We start from the raw sequence: 20,297 nt of genomic DNA, 5'->3' as shown, positions 1-20,297 counted from the left end.
TACCCTAGATGAAGTTTGGAAAGTGCCCAACGATGCCAGATTTTGCCTAGGTTGAGAGTGTGGTGTATACTTGTTGTGATGCAACAGCAGAGAAGACACTACGGAAAACAGGCTGTTTCTGTTGCTATTACAACTGGGTCACTAATCAAACATCACACAGAAGAAAGACAACGCACATATAATGCTCTATCCCTGCCTGCTGGCTTTATTTATAAAGACAGGGGGATTCCAGAGGGACTCGTGAAGTTACCAACGTTGCAACCTGGGGGCTGGCGTTAATATTAGGGATAGTTGCAGCACTTGCAGCTCTCGTCATAGACCAGGCTAGCTGCACAGGTGAAGTGGTAAGCAGTGCCGGCAGCACACTGGTAGAAGGATGCCCGATCTTCAGGGTCAGCATACATGCCATCTTGTTTATCACTGCAAAATGTCTTATCACCAGAATCGACTGGTGGCGTCTCAGGTGTAGGCGGTGGAGGTTTTGTTGCAGGTGAAGGAGGATCAGTTGGGTCAGTTGGGTCAGGTGGAGCAGCGCCACATGAACCGCAGTCATCGTCAGGGATGTCTTTATGGCAGTTCAGATCAATTGGCTCTAAAATGAATAATTATCGGTGCTTTAAGAATCACATGTTCAGACATATCTTACCCACGTTCATATTCTGCTGTGGCTGTCTAAGGGCAGACTCCTGTTTCACTTGATGCCCCAAATGACAGTTTTCAAGCTATGTAAGTACCATTTTTGGTACATAGGGGCAGCTTGTGATTCTATTACCTGTGCAAAGTGGATGTCTAACTGTCTACATGGCTACTGAGCCTGTGCAGTAGACTAGGCAGAGTCTGGGTAGGTACAGTTATGTGAACTTGACCATAAGTCCTGGAAAAACAAGGAGAAGCCCTCCTCTTCGGGCTGAACTGCTGTGCCTTGCATTTCACAGTCACTGAATAAACTGAATGAAAAAGCAGCAGGGAAGATTCTATCCCACTGGGTCCATGCTAAAGCCCAGGACTCCTTCTCTTCCAGAGCAGCATCCATCCATTTCCCTGAGCTACACCTCCTTTAAAATGCTCTCTTCCACCTGGATACATGCATCTCCCCGTCTTGGCTGCCCAAGGGCCAGGGTCAAAAGAATGGTTGGAAATGGTAGTAGATCATACCTAACCTGTGACCTGGTGGGGTGGTTCAGGAAGTCAAAGACTATGCAGGTCCAAACCCACCCTAGGTGACAGGAGGCTTAAGACCTAAGTGAGTGTCTTCACTATTCACCTACTGGGACTAAAACATGTCAAGGCTCTCTTCATTTTCCTCTCGTCTCCCACACCCAGTCCTGGGTTTTAGCCATGTAGAATTGTGTAACTAGATTGCCCAGAAATCCTTATTGCTGTCTTCTTACCATTCATTTCAAGGAGTCTCTTCAGCTCGCTTATCAGAGGATATTTTCCTTCATTGCAGAAAGTGCCCAGGAAATCATCCAAGTCAATTGCCCAGACCATGGCTCCTCCAAAATTGTTATCCTTCAAGTATTGGACCTACCACAAACATCATAAAACTACTCAAGACAGCTCTCAACTGTGTTCTCCAAGAATTTCAGCGCAAGTACTGAAATCATTAGCTCTTTAGAGAACAAACAAGGTGTAAAACCTTATTTGGGGGCATGTGGTATGCAAATAAATACGGTATGTGCCCACATTTTAACAAGAGGAACTAAGATGCATGGGATATAAGCCAAGTGTTTTGCAGTTGCAGAAGCAGTAAACACACAGGTCACTTTAGAATATTAAAGCCTTACTTTGTGTCGGTAGCTGCAGAGATTGTCAAATCCAACCCACTCGTTATCTTTATAGGCATATGGGACTTTCTGGTCACACATCCAACGTACTTGAGCAGTCTTCAGGAAGGTGCAAATCTGACAAAACAGCATTGCGTTAGATGCACTGGCCTTCATTCAGGAGCCAGAATGCCAAGTCAAAGGAACAGGTCTCCTGTCCTATTTAACCTTCATTGTGCCAATCTGGCAGCATAATTAACCCTGACACTAGTAATGGACTTTGAGACCCACCCACCTCATAAACCCAGCAGTCAGGTGTACTGCCAACAGGACGGGATATGGCCAGGTCACTGCTATACTCTTATCAGTCCCCTGCCTTGGAGAACTGCTCACTGATCTCCACAGAAGCAAAGAAGAGCAGACCTGCACTAATTTGCATCAGAAACTGCTTTAGACTCAGTAATTCGGAAAAAAAAGAGGCATAAAGTACTGCTGTATAGTCATCTTTGCCTTACTTTCCCTTCAAGACAGGAGCTAAATGCAACTCCTCCAGTTGTGAAGATATAACCCAGTAGCACTATAACAGCATACCACTAGCATGAGTGGGAAGATATCGCTCTCACATTATAGATGAAACAAAATCGTAGGCAAGAGATAGATACCCAGCAACCAACATGCTAAATGAAAAAGAGATCAGTCACAAGTGAATTATTAAGGCAACTGCTAATGAGGTAAGGTTTAAGCTGGACAGTTCTATTAGAGTCAACAGGCCTGACTTTCATATACAAAGTAAAGGGATCAGAGCATGCATCTAAACAATAGGCTGAAGCTTGTATAGGCATGCTTGGGCTCCTTTTAAACTAACTATCCTAAAATCCTGTTATTACAGTCACCGTAGCAGCCGGGAGTCAACCTATCTACCCAGCTTTTGCAGCCCAAGTTTACACCACTTCAAGACCTGGTCCACAAAAATCCAATTTCTTCACGTTTCCTACCTCATAATATGCCCAAAAGCCGGCTTCCCGGGTATAGGGCCCGGAAGAGCCTGCCCCAGATGCTGGAGCTCCAACACAATGGTCTTGGCCACTGATCCTGAAGGTGCGCCCATAGGTGGGGAAACCCATGATGAGCTTCTCAGCTGGGGCGCCATTGTTCTTCCAGTACTCCATAGCATATTTCTGCAGAGACAAAAGGAAAGACACTTACCCTCATTGCTCATCATCTCACGATCTTCTTGGGGAAGATAGTGGAGTTTACTGTTAATTTCCTTACGCAGTTGAAAAACTTAAAGTCACCCTGGTCCCTAAAGCCTTGATACAAGGGGCTGTTGTGTCCTGTGACTGGATCCCAGCCTCCATGGAAATCATAGGTCATCACACTGATGAAATCCAGGAGCCTGGTATAATTTGAGCAAAAGCGGTGATGAGGAAAGGCACTGCCATCTGGACAGTCAACACACAACGAATCATCCAACAATGCCCTTAGATAACGATTCTGAATCCCTACTGTTTTGTGCCTCATGCAGTTATCTGTGCAATGAGAGTGCGAGTACTATAGATGGAGGTTTAGGCACACACCCATGCTCCCCAGGTGTAATTCATGGCACAAGGGTCAAGGCGGCAGAGCACCCAGCCAATAACGTACCATACACAATGTGGTAACCAGGCTACTTACCCCCCTATCTCAGCAATCTCATAGCCAGCATCTATAGTTGCTTTCCCAGCAGATACTGCTGCTGTAATCAACAGACGTGGCTTGTTGGCACTTGCAGCTTCAGCTGTGAAGGCTTCCAGCATTTCCTGATAAGAGAGTATGGTATTAGTCACTCCAGTTATAAAGCTGTTCCTGTCCAGCTGTAAGTATCTATGTGGAAACATTTCATCTGCCACCTCTTTTTCACAAGCTCAGTAATCTCCTGATTTTTGCTTCCACGGCTGGGTAGCCCAAAGCCCTTAAACCCGATGTCTTAAACAAATCCTGATATTTTATTTCTACAATTGCTGGTCTCCTGGCACTAAAGATAGACAAGCAGCATGATCATGCAGCACTGCAGCAAGAACAGCTGATGTACAGCTCCGTGATTATCTGCCTATATTCCATTAAAAAAGGTAACTGAGAGAGCCCATTCGTTCCTCACTTCAATCAAGATGGTGAAGCGATGCTTGTCTTCAGGGGGGCTGCCTCGGGAACCTGGGTATTCAAAATCCAAGTCGATCCCATCAAACCCAAATTTGCGAAGGTACGCAATCACGGAGTCAATGAAGGTCTTACGATTTGCTTGCGATGCCACCATTTGAGTGAACCTGGGGAAAAGACAATTCTCAGGCAACGGTAGACAAATTTCCTGTCAATGCATACCATTGCAGATTCATGATTTGTTTTATAAATATGACGGTCTTATCCCATACCACTCTAATTGAAATCTATTTCCATGACCCAATAACCAATAAAGTCAATGGAGGACTCGTACTGACATTAACAGACATTGCAGATGGCCTTATCTGAATTATCACACTGCTGTGTCACTATTTTCCATTTAATGCCACCACAATCCCATTCAAATTCCCAACTATTGCAGTTTCTACAGCTGTGCAAAAAATAAAATAAAATAATATGGGCTTTTTTGGTTTACAGCATTTTCCAGGGGAAAAAAAAAATCAAAACAAAAAATTAATCTGAAGCAAAACATTTAATTCTGATTTTGAGCATTTGTTAAACTTGAAAAAATGATAATCAAAGGTAAATGTAATCAAAAAATCATTCCCAATTGGAAAAAAAAAAAATCAAAACATTTTGAATGGAAATGAATTGGGACTTTTCTTTGTTTTTAAATGATCGGTTCAGTGACATTTAAATACATTTCACTAACAAAACCTGCACTTTTTACAGAAAGGACTTCAAATGAAAAAAATTCCCAACTTCAGCAACATCAGCTTTATCATTTCAATAAATCTCCTGTATTCCCATCCTCACCAATCACCTTCCTTTTGTATCATGGATAATACTTCATCATGCCACTTATTTCCTAGTTAAGCACCGTACCCACTATTCCCCTGTATTCTCACTAGCCTCAGAGCTATCACCAGTTTTTAATCAGCTACAACCATTTGTATCCAGTATCCTTCGCTACCCTTACAACGGTCATTGGCCACCCAATTTCATGCCTGCTGATGTTAACAGCAAGACTCCCACTGACTCCAGAAGAGCTGGAGGCGGCTGTATATTGTCGGACCCCTGGCATCCCTATCATCCTTGTTATTTTGCTGCAGCGAAAAGAAAAGCTCTTACTTTTGAGTGCCAAAGTTCCACCCTCCGATGGCCAGCAGGGTGACCAGCTTGTCATTACTGTGACAAGAAAAGAAAAGAAACTGAATGGTCAGCAGGAGTGGTCACTTTGTGATGAACATTTTTCAGTTTGAGACAAATCCATTCACCTCTTTCTGGCTTATCCATCACACTAGTGCCCCAGAACCCTGCCGTGCCAAACATAGTACTAACATAGAGCAAGAAACAGCCTTCTCCTTAAAGAGCTTATGGCCCAAACAGGTAGGATGGATAAAAGATGGAATATGGGGAGTGTTATTTTCCCCTCAGTTCACGCATGGAAATAGGAAGCAGAGAAAGAACAAACAACTTTTGCCCCCGAGCCCCCAAGACCTGGAACAGACTCCCTCCAGATGTGGTGCAGGCACCTACTCTGGACTTATTCAAGAAACGCTTGGATGCTGATCTTGCTGGGGTCCTTTGACCCCAGCTGACTTCCTGTCCCTGGGGCAGGGGGCTGGACTCGATGATCTTTGAGGTCCCCTCCAGCCCTAACGTCTATGAAATCTATGAAACTTCTCAAAGGTCAAAAGAGTCCATGGCAAAACCAGGCTTTCAATCCATGTCCCTTGGGTTCAAGTTCAACAGCACACGCTCCCCTCCTCCTTGATTCCACAACTGCTTTATGCATTAATAAAAATCTTTAAACCCGAACTTGAATCCAGAGTGTCACATTCCAGCCACAGGGAACATAAATCATCCAAGCTACTATAACGTGACAGAGGGGTTTAAACGCAAGGTATGACAGACCTGCAGATTTGACTAATGTGGATGTACACGTATTGGTAGCCTGCTGAAGTCAACAAAATTACTTTTGCAAGCGAAGTCTCATCAAGATTGCAAAACGGGGCCCTTAACAAAAGCACTGCTACAGTCCATCTTTTATATAATTTCTATTCTACAACAAGGAAATCCTTTATTACACCTCTTCCACTCTTACATCATAACTGATAGGAAAGACTCCTGCCTCAATCTCATCTGACACCACTACTGTTTGTTTTAGGTCTCGTACTTTGGAAAGGACTGACCTTTTCTTTAGTGATTGAAATGCTGGAAAGAGTCTGTCCTCATCGTTCCATTCATAGGGTGCAATCTTATTTTCATTCATCGTTGCAAAGGCGTACATCAAGTGGGTGCATAAGTGGGGGTCCACATTGTTTGGGAAGTACTTGGCAGGTTCTGGCCTGTACTGGGCCCAGTTAGTGAAGTAGCACACAAGTTTGTAGGCAGAGCCTAGGAGACAAGTGAATCGGAGCAGTCTGAGAAAGCAATGCCTGTCTCTTTCTGCATGGTGATCTTGAGAAATCATTGAGGGAGCAATCAGAAGACTTATTCTGCTCTCACCAGTGTTCATACCAGTCGGGAGTAATTCTTCTTACACTGTTGCAGCTCCATTGGCTTAAGAGGAAGAAAATTCAACCTCTTCCCTCACACTTCCTGACTATGTGCATAGATGCACCACTTCCCACTATGAATGACAGCTTAATTGAACCTAGGAATTCTGTTTATTCAATGTTGCACCCTAAACAGAGATGGTTGTGTCAGTGAAAAAATACTAAGTCAGTCACCTGTTCCATTTAAGCACCATCCCACCCTCCTGACACATATTTCAGGACACTGTTTTTTCCTAGGTATTACCCAAGGTCAGACTGTTCCCTTTCCACAGAGAACAGCTTGAAATTACATATTTGCTGTAGACCAAGGCGTTCCGGTTTTGCACAAAGGATAATCTTGCTTATTTGGAGACTAAGTCTCAGCATAATTAGTAGAGAGGGCCAAGCATTACTAGTTCTGTTCCTCCCTATTCCTTCTTAATGCAGAGCTCTCCCCCCCCCGCCCAAAAAAAAACAAAAAAAAACAACTTGCCCATTCTTCAACTCACAGATCATTCATTGCAAAATGAAAAGGAGGGAAGAAAGAAAGGGAGGAGTAAAGTATAAAAAGGAGAACAATTGGGTCAGATCTTCAGCTAGTGTGAACGGACATGGCTCACTGGAGCTGACATTGCTAAACTGATTTCCACTAGCTGAAGTTGAGATCCAACGATTCCGCCAGTTTGCCTAATTTCCCCCAGGCTTAACTCTCCCATTCTCTCATTTAACAAAGGCTTATTGTCCTGAATATTCATCAGCTCCACAAAGAGAAAAAGATGAGATATTCTTACCCAGCTGCAACTGCAGCAAAACGGCCAAGCCTGCGAAAGAAAGGAGCATGCATTAGAAATAAACTGATTCAGCATTGACAAACCTTATTCCAGTCGCAGACTAAGTAATTCTACTTCCACATGGAACGTGACCCCAAAACACCTGGGACACGTCCGTTCCAAGCCCCGTGAGCCCAGCCTTCTAGGGAAGTCTGCTCGAGACAAAAAGCCCAAGAGTTACTCACCAGTCCACAGCAGTGTGTTTCTCATCTTTCCTTCTGATAAGATGCCCACCTGGGGTGCCATGCTGGTTTATATGACAGAGGAAAGTCCCCTTATCAGCATGGAACCCACACACCTGCAATAAAAACAACACGTCAGCTGTCAAGCTACACACACAAGCAAAATTAAATATACAAATAGCAGAGCCCATTTTTCAAGGGTGGTGACACCCCAAATGCCACCAGTGAGATAAAGTCTCTCAGGGCTGGGGGGGGCAGGGAACCACAGCCCCTTCCCCTTGGGCTCATCCCAGGCAATAGAAGGGGCCCTTGAAAGCATGCAGTGAGCACCAGTCACAGGCACACTGCACAGAGGCCAGGAGAATGCCCGGGCACACTTTGATTGAACAAAACTAAGAAAAATGAATGGAAAAAAAAAAAATCACGCCCATCTGGATGCACTGGTGGGGTAGAGAGCACACAGAACATGCCAGGAAAGGTTCAGCAAAGGTGTCCTCATCCTCCCTTGCCTTTGGTTAATAACTAGATCTCAGGCTAATTCATGGCAACTGCCGATAATCCTAAAGCTCCAATATTTCATAGATTTCATAGACATTAGGGCTGGAAGGGACCTCGGGAGATCATCGAGTCCAGCCCCCTGCCCAAAGGGCAGGAAGTCAGCTGGGGTCATAGGATCCCAGCCAGATAAGCATCCAATTTGCTCTTGAAGGTGTTCAGTGTAGGCGCTTGAACCACCTCCGCTGGCAGGCTGTTCCAGACCTTGGGGGCTCGGACAGGAAAGAAATTCTTCCTTATGTCCAGCCTGAAACGGTCTCGCAGGAGTTTGTGACCGCTCGACCTCGTCATCCCTTGGGGCGCTCTGGTGAACAGACGTTCCCCCAGATCCTGGTGGTCACCCCTGATAAACTTATAGGTGGCCATCAGATCACTCCTGAGCCTGCGCTTTTCCAGGCTAAAGAGTCCCATGGCTCTCAGCCTGTCATTGTAAGATCTGTTTTCCTGACCTCTGATCATGCGTGTGGCTCTCCTCTGGACTCTCTCAAGCTTCTCCACATCCTTTTTGAATTGCGGAGCCCAAAACTGGACGCAGTACTCCAGCTGCGGCCGCAGCAAGGCCGAGTACAAGGGGAGAATGACGTCCCGGGATTTGCTCGAGAAGCGTCTATGGATGCAAGCCAGCGTTTTGGTCGCTTTACTAGCCGCAGCATCGCATTGCAGGCTCATGTTCATCTTGTGGTCGATGATGACCCCCAAGTCCCTTTCTTCTGTAGTGCTAACCAGCGTAGCACTGCCGAGCCTATAAGGAAGCTGCAGGTTTTTCCTCCCAAGGTGGAGAACCTTGCATTTTTCGGTGTTAAACACCATGAGGTTCTCGTCCGCCCATTTGCTGAGCTTGTCCAGGTCAGCCTGGCTCACCCGCCTGTCTTCTGGCGTGGCTGCTTTGCCCCAAAGTTTGGAGTCATCGGCGAACTTGGCCAGTCCACTCCTAACTCCAATGTCCACATCATTAATGAAGATGTTGAACAGGACGGGTCCCAGGACAGAGCCTTGAGGGACCCACTGGTCACAGGGCACCACGATGAGTGACTGCCATCAATCGCAACCCTCTGGGTCCGACCACGAAGCCAATTTCCCAGCCAGCGGATCGTGGTGGAGCCAAAGCCACAACCGGCCACTTTGGCCAAGAGGTGATCATGGGATACCAGAGCAAAAGCTTTTTTGAAGTCAAGATATATGACATCAATCTCTTCTCCCTTGTCCAGGTGATAGGTCACCTGGTCGTAGAAGGAAATGAGATTGGTCAAACAAGACCCACCCGCAACAAACCCGTGCTGGCTGTCCCTTAGGATGTTAGCCTGGGCCAGTCCCTCAAGGACGGCCTCCTTAATAAACTTTTCTAAGATCTTCCCCAGGATAGAAGTCAGGCTAATGGGCCTGTAGTTAGCCGGATCCACTCTCCTCCCTTTCTTGAAGATCCGCGCCACATTGGCCACCTTCCAGTCTTCGGGCACTGCACCAGAGCGCCAGGAGTTTTCAAAGATTTGTGCCAGGGGCTGGGCTATGACGCTCGCCAGCTCCTTGAGTACCCTGGGGTGCAGGTTGTCAGGGCCGGCTGACTTGAAGGTATCCAGCTTCTCAAGGTGTTCCTTCACGAGGTCAGCATTGATGGAGGGTAGGGGATCCCCATCACCCGGATCTCCCTGTCCCATAGCAGGCATGGGCATCCCGTGTGACTGATGAAAGACTGACGCAAAGTACCTATTTAATAGGTTGGCTTTTTCCTGGGCGTCAATTGTCAGTTGCCCCATCTGGTTCAGCAGGGGTCCAACATTGCCCTTGCTTTTCCTCCGGCTCCCCACATATCTGAAAAAGGACTTTTTGTTGTCCTTGATGCCTGAAGCTAGCTGGAGTTCAGTTGCAGCCTTGGCTTTCCTGGTTTGGTCCCTGCAGGACCGGACCAGCGCGGAGTAATCCTCCTTGGAGGTGAATCCCGTCCTCCATCCTTTGTAGGCTTTCCTTTTTAGCCACAGTAGGTCCACTAGGTCCCTGGAGAGCCAGGGGGGCTGCTGTGCCTTCTTGCTGCCTTTCCTCCGTGTTGGAACAGATTTAGCTTGTGCACTGAGGATCGCTTCCTTGAGAAGCAACCACTCTTCTTGAACTCCCATCTCCCTGGGGTCATGGTCCCTGAGGGCCTGACCGACCAGCCTCTTGAGCTTGTCACAGTCGGCTTTTCTGAAGTCAAGGGCTTGTGTGTTGCTGACTGACTTGCCAGCTTTACGGCGGATGGTGAAGGTGATCAGCTCGTGGTCGCTGTCACCCAACTTCCCATCAATCACTAGGTCGCCGATTAGGTCGTCCCCCGAAGCCAGTACCAGGTCTAGCAGCGCTTTGCCTCTCATTGGCCCACAGACTTCTTGAGTCAGGTAGAGGTCATCCACGCACGAGAGGAAGCTTTGCGTCCGCTCAGATTTAGCTGAGTGATCATCCCACGAGATGTCCGGGTAATTGAAGTCACCCATGACAACCAAGGTCCTGGAGCAAGCGGCCGCAGTCAGTTCCTGGGCGAATTCCTGGTCAAGCTCGGGACTTTGAGTGGGAGGTCTGTAGTAGACTCCCACCGTTGTGTCCCCTGTGCCGAATTCCCCACGAATTTTTACCCAGAGGGTCTCTAGCTGTCCATGCCGGTCGCCAACATCAGCTTGCAGGGACATGTAGCTTTCCTTCACATAGAGAGCTACACCCCCGCCCCTTTTGTCAACACGATCCCTCCTGTACAGGGTATAGCCCTCTATACCCATGGTCCAGTCATGGGTGGAGTCCCACCAGGTCTCCGTTACCCCAGTGACATCATATTTCTTTGCACTGAGCAGGAGGACGAGCTCGTCCTGCTTGTTGCCCAGGCTCCTGGCATTAGTGTACAGGCAGGCAAGTGTGCCCTTGGGGGCTCTTGCCTTGCCCACAGATTGTACCAGGGCTGGGGCAGGGGTGGGCTCCCTTAAGTGCCGCTTTAAGTGCCTTGGTCCGCTGGCTTTGCAAGGGCCGTTCAGCGGGCCAGCAGGGGCAGTAGTCCCCCCATCCCCCAGCAGGCTTAGTTTAAAGCCCGGTGGAGCAGGTCAGCCAGCCCGGCTGAGAAGAGCCTCCTCCCCAGGGGAGAGAGGTGGAGGCCATCTCTTCCCAGCAGCTCGCTGCCTCTCTCTCCAAAGAGCGGGCTGTGGTGGTGGAAGCCAAAGCCTTCCCGATGACACCAGCGCCGCAGTCTTTGGTTCACAGCATGGATCCTCCTCTCCCTCCTCAGCCCATAGCCCGAGACTGGGAGGATCGACGAAAACACCACCTGAGCTCCCAGACCCCTAAGCCCCGCTCCCAACTCCCTGTAGCGCCTCATGACCTGGCTGGGGGTGCTCCAAGCCGTGTCATTGGTGTCCACATGAATCAGGAGCATGGGGTAGTGGTCTGTGGGCCGGAGGAGCTGCGGGATCCTCTCCGCAATGTCTCGGATGCGGGCCCCCGGGAAGCAGCAGACTTCCCGGGCTAAGGGGTCGGGGCGGCAGATTGCCCCCTCAGTGCCCCGCAGGATGGAGTCTCCCACAACAGACACCTTTCGCTTTGTCTTGCGGAGAGCGGGGGCAGTAGCTACGGTCGAGCCTGGGTTGCCTGCAGGAGCCGGCAACTGCATGGGCTCTGCTGGGGCTGCAAGAGGTGCGAACCTGTTGCTAAGCTCCGGCGGGGCAGGGGCCTTGGTGCGGCGGGCCTTGGGGCCCTTGACCACCTCGGTCCATGCCCCTGACTGGGCAGAGCGGGAGGTCCCAGAGTCCTCCTTAGTCGCGGAGGGAGACGGAGCTCTCCCCTGCGGCTCCCGGGGGAGAAGGGCCTGGCAGTAGGAGTCTATCTCCTGCTCGCAGTCCCTGATGGCACGCAGTCTCTGGACTGTGGCCTGGAGGTCCTCCAGCCGGCGCGCCAGAGACCCCAGTAGGGAGCAGACCCCGCAAGGGGAGGTGGCCATGCTCGCGGGCCCCAGAGCCTGAAAAAGGGACAGGCAGCCCCCGCAGCCGAGAGCCAGGGGCTCCGTCTGCGTGGAGCCCGGGACCACGGGCCCCGTCTGGGCGGCTGTCTCTGAGGCGCCCAATGCGGGGGCCGCAGAGCCGAGGGGACCCTTGGGGTGTGGCGCGTGCCCATCCGTGTCATGCCTCTGGTGGGCTGACTGCGGCTGGGGCTGACTACTCTGGGGGGGTCGCAGGCAGGGTCTCGTGCCCTCCCACGCCCTCCCCTGCACGAACTCCGCGCTAACTCAAGCGCCTGTTTACGTAGCCTGTTCGCGGGGCTCCCTGGGGGGCTGGGCCAAGTAGGGGCCTGGGCGGGGGCTTGACCGGGCTGGCACCAGACAGCGGCCTCCTCCGAGCAAGCGAGGAGTTAACCTCTTCCCACCACGAGCCCGCTTACCTCCGGCTGTGCTGGAGGTCGGCAGGGGGCTCGGCGGCTGCTGAGGGGGTGTCTGGGGGGCTTCGGGGGAGTGGGGGCGCAGCGGGCTTCACCCACGCGTCTCTCACCACTCCAAAGCCTACCTGAGTGTGGGTTTTTTTGTTTGTTTGTTTGTTTGTTTTTTTATGGTAGCTTAAAGGATTGGGCCCTCCTTACATACCTCAATCCCTTTGGCACCCAGGCTGATTTGGCAACAGAAGAGAAAGAAGGATCAATAGAGCAGATACAAGTGCCAGTTCTGGCTCCTGATAGATCCCAACAGCGCAGGTGTAAGATGCCAACACGTGTGACCTTCAGAGGATGACAAATGACCTATTACGTACAGACTTACTGAAGTAAATCAAGGCTGTTCCGCCGTAACCCCACCCTGCATGTGTTATAGTGCAATGTGAAGAATATTTCTAATTTGTTCCCTTTTTTGCTTTTCTTATTTCTCTGGGGAAGAATGAGCCAGAGAACAGTATTGCGAGAACATAAAGGTATTCAATATACTAAGACCACGCAAGTTAAGTACAACCAAAAATCTCAAGGCTGAATCAATTCAATCTTTACAGGTTAGTCTATGCAGTATAGATTGAACCAATAAGCAAGTGAACAGACATTCATTGTTGCTTCTGGAAATGCAGCCACATGCCTGCAGTGGCTCAGACCAGAAGCCAGGGGGCGCTAGAGCATGCCTCCCTGCTGGGCTGGAGCAGACAGCTTGGGCCACAGCTAGCCCACCCACCCTGCAATGGGAGGTGCAAAGCATCCTGGGATGCTGGGGACTGCAAATTTACATTAATCCAGAGGGAATCTGCAACAGAAGTTCAATAAGCTGATTTGACCTGAATCAGTTAAGTCTGATACTACATCCGTCCAGGTTTACCGTAAACCTGTTTCAGCCATTTTGAGAGCACTTTATGTGCACTGAACTTCTGTTGCGTTAGAAATTTGAACTGTTTTCTGATCACTTATGCCAGCTTGTGTGCAACTTCTGTCCCTAGCCCAAGAGAAAGCGCACATGAGTTGTTAAGAAATAACACTGTAATATAGGAGCATCTGGAACTGGTACTTGGAACATTAGTGAGACACTAAGCCATGGTGTGCTCAACTCCATCACGAGTTTCCACTTTGCTGCTGTAGCATACACATCCGTTTGAGTTTTTCCCCTCAACATGGAAGCAGGCAGTACAGTATGGGTACTCTTCACACGAAGGTTCAAGCCATGGACGGGAGTCAGCCCTGTTTTAGTTACAACGAGAAGACTTCTGAATAAGGATTCCCTCCAAGAATCTCCCAAATATTAACTGAACCTCACATCTCCTTGTGAGGCATGCAGGTATGGTTATCCCCTTAGAACTAAGTGGTGAGCCAAGAGACAGGGAAGGTTGCTGGGCAGATTCAGTCAAGGGCAATGCTAAGAGTGGAAGCCAAAAGTCTCAACTCTTTGGCTGTTACTGCTGAGCAAGCCCCAATTCCTGGAAAAACAAATAACAGCACAAGTGATTGCTGCAAATCAGCTTGTACAATATTCTGCTGTTTAGGACAAATTTAAGCCTCTGGCTTACAAACAGATATACCTCCTAGGTACTGAACCCAGCTCTCACTAGTCCTAAAACTGTGATTTAACCATGGGACTATTCTTTTCTTCAGAGACTGATGTGAAAAGTGTATGAGTCATTGCTGAACATTCATAAGCCTACCCAGCCACTAACATTTTTCCTAGACGCTCCTTTGTACTAGCTCAACTCTTTCAGAAAAGTCTCCAACTCATTTGTCAAAAAAAGCAAGAGGGTTTTTCCCCAGGAAACACTGCTGGAATCATCCAGGTCAGCTGCTCTGTTGGCTGCTGAGTTTTAAGGAAAGGACCTCTGGCTTCCCAGGTGTGATCCATCTGGAGCTGAAGGGTAGGGCAGTGCAGGAGCCTAACAAATAGGGAAAGGGAGCAAAGTATTTGCAAGTCTCAGGGAGCAGGGCAGCTAAACAGAGGATGATCAGGTTCCTTGTAAAGAGCTGTAGGGATTTCTAGAGGAAATGAAGAGCTGGAGAAGCAATAACAACAGTGGAGGGGTTTACCTGGGGTCTTCCCTGAGCTGGAGAAGGGTTGGCTTGATAACTTCTCCATGGTGGAGATCTAGAAATCTAGGAGCAGGGGGAGTTTATTTGTGGGTTTCTTCTGGGCTGGAGATGAGAAAGCTAAGGCTTCAAGAGAGAAACTTTCCTGATGAACTCTGTAAGCTGAAGGTGGTAAAAAGGATTTCCTGAAGAATTTCTGTGGGAAAGGGCTGGGAAGATCTCTCCAGGTAGGAAGAGGGGATGCTTGTGGGAAGAGCAGAGAAAATACTGGCTGTGGTAGCTACTCAATAATGGGAATGGAGGAGAGCTTTTGAGGGCACTGATGTGCCTTTCCAGTCTAATGGTAGTTGCAGCCTCTTCGTTAGACTTTATTACACACTCTAATTACTATTTTACATAGAGCTTTACTTTAAGCAGTCCTTGGGGCAGAGGTTGGAGCCAGGTCTCGTCTCCCAGGTGAATGACTGACACAGGGGTACAGAGCCTTGGGTTTCCATGTGATGGGCAGGGTGCCGCTCCATCCTGCCAAGATGGCAGTTCTGGCCACGTGCAGAAGTAGAATCAAAGTTTCTTAAATCCTGGTGAACTTCAGTGGCAAACCAAGAAATAGATGCCATTGCATGCAAGTACTTTTAAGGGGTCTTGGGGATGGAGGGTGGGCTGAGGTCCAGCCACTTGGACCTGTGTGTTCTTTTTCTTTTTTCTCTTGAATCTGACAGCAAACACTGAAGAGCCAGGGCTTTAAATGTATTTAAGCCTCTAGTTCTCAATGAAGTAAGGTTCAGAGGTTCAAACTCACCCTCCCAGAAGTAGCCCTAACTTGTAGAAGTTGGGACAAAATCAACTCTGGTTTGGGCCACTGAAATCTGATTCGCTTTGGTTTGATACATTTGCTCTGGGATTACACCAGTGTAACACAAAGCAGAACCCGATCAACAGGCTTCTGTTGCAGTGCTCGTGTGAAGAAAGAGTCTAATTTTGCAACCCTGTGTTATCCTGGGGGTTTCTTCCATGACACTAATAAACCCTTTGGCTTTGAGGCCTCTCAGATCTCCATCAGTTAAGAGCAAGATTATGAATTGGGGATTGTTAGCAACAACCCATGGCATTTCCCACTAACGGATGTTGGTTAGCTGTCAACTAATTGGCACAAGCCTGGCTCCTATCTCCAAATGAATGCACAGAATGCATATTCTGGGGTAAAAGAACTGATCTATGCTACTTCTCTTTGAACTGCATAATAAAGTAAGACGAGACAAGGATGGAAGTTGAACGAGAGCATAAGACCAAAAAGGACCTCCAGGATCATCAGGTCCATTCCCTTGCTATTACAGACAACCCCGTCATATCCTTCCTTACATAAGAGAAAGTCTAATCAGACCTGATGGCGTTAGAGCTTTGTAGCTATGGTGCGATAGGGTTCCAAGGACTAAATGCAATTAACCTTGCTGGAGAGTGCAAACAACTCTGGGGAGACTGCACACACTCCACTCGGACTAGTTACTCAAACCTCTGCCCCTACATCCTTTTTTGTCCCTCCACGTGCAAAAGAAAGGAGGTTCTGAAAAGGATGAAGTTGCTGGTTCTGTAACCTTTCTGGTGTGGCTACTCAAAGCGGGAGGTCTGGTCTTATGTTTAGAGCACAAGGAGGGGGGATCACAAACCCTGGGTTCAACTCCCAGCTCTTCATTTGTGTACAGACAATAAGAGGATAATGATAGTAATGATCTACAGCTGACAAGCCCATATCAGTGCTGTGGGGTCTTCCACCTGGGACCTGAGAAATTCTCTCAACAAAAGCTGTCGAACTTGGCATATTCTCACCAAAAGTTTTGTTTCCAATTGCCAGTCTTTTCCAATTCCAGGTTTCAATCCAAAAGTCCCAATTGGTTCTCCTTGTCCCCCTTGCCTCCCTGAGTTGTTGTGGGGAGGGGAGCAGCTGCACACAGGGGTCACACTCACCATTGCCAGCTCTCATGATTTTTGGTGTTGTTCTTAGTCTACACGAATGTGACAACCTTAGCCCTTTTATATATATAATATAGCTCTTTCTTTTATATAAGAGCTAAGGTTGTCACATTTCCAAAGCATAGACCTTAACATTGCCAAAAATCATGAGAGTTGGCAAGACTGATTGTGGATCATTTCAGAGGGTGACACTTAACACTAAACTTCAGTTGTACTCCCGCATGGGATCTGCTCACACAAGTGCCAGAGCCTTTCACTCTTTTGCACATCAACCGAAGGGTTTGCAGAGCAACAGGCTCTTGCCAATTGTCAGACGCTAAGTGACAGAAAATACCAAAGGGCTTGAGTCCCAGCTGCGTTACTTCCATTCACCTGGAACCACGGGCACAACACCACCGTAAAATTGGAACAATGCAGCAGTGAAGCAGACCCCAGGCTCAGCCCATGCTATCTGCAGGGAGACAGCCAAGGTTAGTATGGAGAAGACACCACTCCTACATGCAAGGCCTGGCTTTCCTATAAAGAAGGGGAGAGGGGTAATTGCTGTTAAGCACTACTTTCCAGCTCAGAAAGTGGCAGCACTCCAGGACTGTCCTCATCACTGGCCTTATTATTGGAAAAATGGTGGGTACTAAGGAAGAGGCTGAATGCAAATAACCAAGGGAAACAGGTCCTCAACAGCCGGACATACCTCCAGTCCCAAAGCACGTTCCAAATTCACCTCTCAACACTGCTGTCGAAGATAAAATTTTATTATGAACTTAAAAATAACTCCTCCGGCCCGCAGACCACTATCCCATGCTCCTTATTCACATGGGCACCAATGACACAGCTCAGAGCACCCCCAGCCAGGTCATGAGGCGCTACAGGGATTTGGGAGCGGGGCTTAGGGGTCTGGGAGCTCAGGTGGTATTTTCGCCGATCCTCCCAGTCTCGGGCTATGGGCTGAGGAGGGAGAGGAGGATCCACGTAGTGAACCAGACTGCGGCGCTGGTGTCATCAGGAAGGCTTTGGCTTCCACCACCACAGCCCGCTCTTTGGCGAGAGAGGCAGCGAGCTGCTGGGAAGAGATGGCCTCCACCTCTCCCCCCTGGGCAGGAGGCTCTTCTCAGCCAGACGGGCTGACCTGCTCCATTGGGCTTTAAACTAAGCCCGCTGGGGTTGGGGGGACTACTGCCACTGCTGGCCCGCTGAGCAACCCTTGCAAAGCCAGCAGACCAAGGCACTTAAGGGAGCCCGCCCCTGGCACAATCTGTGGGCAAGGCAAGAGCCCCCAAGGGCACACTTGCCAGCCTGTACACTAATGCCAGGAGCCTGGGCAACAAGCAGGACGAGCTCATCCTCCTGCTCAGTGCAAAGAAATATGATGTCACTGGGGTAACGGAGACCTGGTGGGACTCCACCCATGACTGGACCATGGGTATAGAGGGCTATACCCTGTACAGGAGAGATCGTGTTGACAAAAGGGGCGGGGGTGTAGCTCTCTATGTGAAGGAAAGCTACGTGTCCCTGCAAGCTGATGTTGGCGACCGGCATGGACAACTAGAGACCCTCTGGGTAAAAATTCGTGGGGAATTCGGCACAGGGGACACAACGGTGGGAGTCTACTACAGACCTCCCACTCAAAGTCCCGAGCTTGACCAGGAGTTCGCCCGGGAACTGACTGCGGCCGCTTGCTCCAGGACCTTGGTCGTCATGGGTGAATTCAATTACCGGGACATCTCTTGGGAAGATCACTCAGCAAAACCTGAGTGGGCGCAAAGCTTTCTCTCGTGCGTGGATGACCTCTCCCTGACTCAAGAAGTCTGTGGGCCAACGAGAGGCAAAGCGCTGCTTGACCCGGTACCGGCTACGGGGGACGACCTAATCGGCGACCTAGTGATCCATGGGAAGCTGGGTGACAGCGACCACGAGCTGATCACCTTCACCATCCGCCGTAAAGCTGGCAAGTCAGTCAGCAACACAGAAGTCCTTGACTTCAGAAAAGCCGACTGTGACAAGCTCAAGAGGCTTGTCGGTCAGGCCCTCAGGGACCGTGACCCCAGGGAGATGGGAGATCAAGAAGAGTGGTTGCTTCTCAAGGAAGCGATCCTCAGTGCACAAGCTAAATCTATTCCAACACGGAGGAAAGGCAGCAAGAAGGCACAGCAGCCCTCCTGGCTCTCCAGGGACCTAGCGGACCTCTTACGGCTAAAAAGAAAAGCCTACAAAGGATGGAGGACGGGATTCACCTCCAAGGAGGATTATTCTGCCCTGGTCCGGTCCTGCAGGGAGCAAACTAGAAAAGCCAAGGCTGCAACTGAACTCCAACTAGCTTCAAGCATCAAGGACAACAAAAAGTCCTTTTTCAGATATGTGGGGAGCCGGAGGAAAAGCAAGGGCAACGTTGGACCCCTGCTAAACCAGATGGGGCAACTGACAACTGACGCCCAGGAAAAAGCCAACCTATTAAATAGGTACTTTGCGTCAGTCTTTCATCAGTCCCATAGGATGCCCATGCCTGCTATGGGACAGGGAAATCCGGGTGAGGGAGATCCCCTACCCTCCCTCAATGCTGACCTCGTGAAGGAACACCTTGAGAAGCCGGATACCTTCAAGTCAGCCGGCCCTGACAACCTGCACCCCAGGGGACTCAAGGAGCTGGCGAGCGTCATAGCCCAGCCCCTGGCACGGGTCTTTGAAAACTCCTGGCGCTCTGGTGTAGTGCCCGAAGACTGGAAGAAGGCCAATGTGGTGCGGATCTTCAAGAAAGGGAGGAGAGTGGATCCGGCTAACTACAGGCCCATTAGCCTGACTTCTATCCTGGGGAAGATCTTAGAAAAGTTTATTAAGGAGGCCATCCTTGAGGGACTGGCCCAGGCTAACATCCTAAGGGACAGCCAGCATGGGTTTGTTGCGGATAGGTCGTGTTTGACCAATCTCATTTCCTTCTACGACCAGGTGACCTATCACCTGGACAAGGGAAAAGAGATTGATGTCATATATCTTGACTTCAAAAAAGCTTTTGCTCTGGTATCCCATGATCACCTCTTGGCCAAACTGCCCAGTTGCGGCCTTGGCTCCACCACGATCCGCTGGCTGGGACATTGGCTTAGTGGTCGGACCCAGAGGGTTGCGATTGATGGCAGTCACTCATCGTGGTGCCCTGTGACCAGTGGGGTCCCTCAAGGCTCTGTCCTGGGGCCCATACTGTTCAACATCTTCATTAACGATGTGGACATTGGAGGCAGGAGTGGACTGGCCAAGTTCGCCGATGACACCAAACTTTGGGGCAAAGCATCCACGCCAGAAGATAGGCGGGTGATCCAGGCTGACCTGGACAAGCTCAGCAAATGGGCGGACGAGAACCTCATGGTGTTTAACACCGAAAAATGCAAGGTTCTCCACCTTGGGAGGAAAAACCTGCAGCATCCTTATAGGCTCGGCAGTGCTACATTGGTTAGCACTACAGAAGAAAGGGACTTGGGGGTCATCATTGACCACGAGATGAACATGAGCCTGCAATGCGGTGCTGCGGCTAGTAAAGCGACCAAAACGCTGGCTTGCATCCATAGATGCTTCTCGAGCAAATCCCGGGACGTTGTTGTCCCTTTGTACTCGACCTTGGTGAGGCCGCAGCTGGAGTACTGCGTCCAGTTTTGGGCTCCACAATTCAAAAAGGATGTGGAGAAGCTTGAGAAAGTCCAGAGGAAAGCCACGCGCATGATCAGAGGTCAGGAAAACAGATCTTACGATGACAGGCTGAGAGCCATGGGACTCTTTAGCCTGGAAAAGCGCAGGCTCAGGGGTGATCTGATGGCCACCTATAAGTTTATC

The 20,297-nt window shown here is 49.4% G+C and overlaps 1 protein-coding gene across 1 annotated transcript; it reads right to left on the bottom strand.

Annotated features, from left to right (window-relative positions):
* Positions 1-270: 270 nt before the first annotated feature.
* On the bottom strand, positions 271-6,444 carry LOC149853789 (acidic mammalian chitinase-like). The gene is made up of 9 exons (XM_090025378.1): positions 6,119-6,444; positions 5,055-5,111; positions 3,904-4,069; positions 3,441-3,565; positions 3,039-3,162; positions 2,762-2,944; positions 1,788-1,904; positions 1,392-1,527; positions 271-592 (listed from the first exon to the last, which is right to left on the bottom strand). Exons 1-9 carry the CDS (start codon positions 6,442-6,444, stop codon positions 282-284), a joined length of 1,545 nt encoding a protein of 514 aa, XP_089881504.1. The 3' UTR covers positions 271-281.
* Positions 6,445-20,297: the final 13,853 nt, after the last annotated feature.

Source organism: Crocodylus siamensis, chromosome 13 (genome assembly GCF_052110815.1).
Source record: "Crocodylus siamensis isolate JL-2025a chromosome 13, ASM5211081v1, whole genome shotgun sequence".
Classification (NCBI taxonomy): Eukaryota; Metazoa; Chordata; order Crocodylia; family Crocodylidae; genus Crocodylus; species Crocodylus siamensis.
This window is presented reverse-complemented; position numbering and strand designations above follow the sequence as displayed.

What these genes read in the sequence shown, in the direction of transcription:
- LOC149853789 (XM_090025378.1), bottom strand. Translation starts at nt 6,444, where the DNA reads ATGAACACTGGTGAGAGCAGAATAAGTCTTCTGATTGCTCCCTCAATG. An exon ending in GAGATTGCTGAGATAGGGGG is followed by an intron (nt 3,163 to 3,440) that starts GTAAGTAGCCTG and finishes AAATTATACCAG; the next exon opens with GCTCCTGGATTTCATCAGTG. An exon ending in TCTGCAGCTACCGACACAAA is followed by an intron (nt 1,528 to 1,787) that starts GTAAGGCTTTAA and finishes TGTTTGTGGTAG; the next exon opens with GTCCAATACTTGAAGGATAA.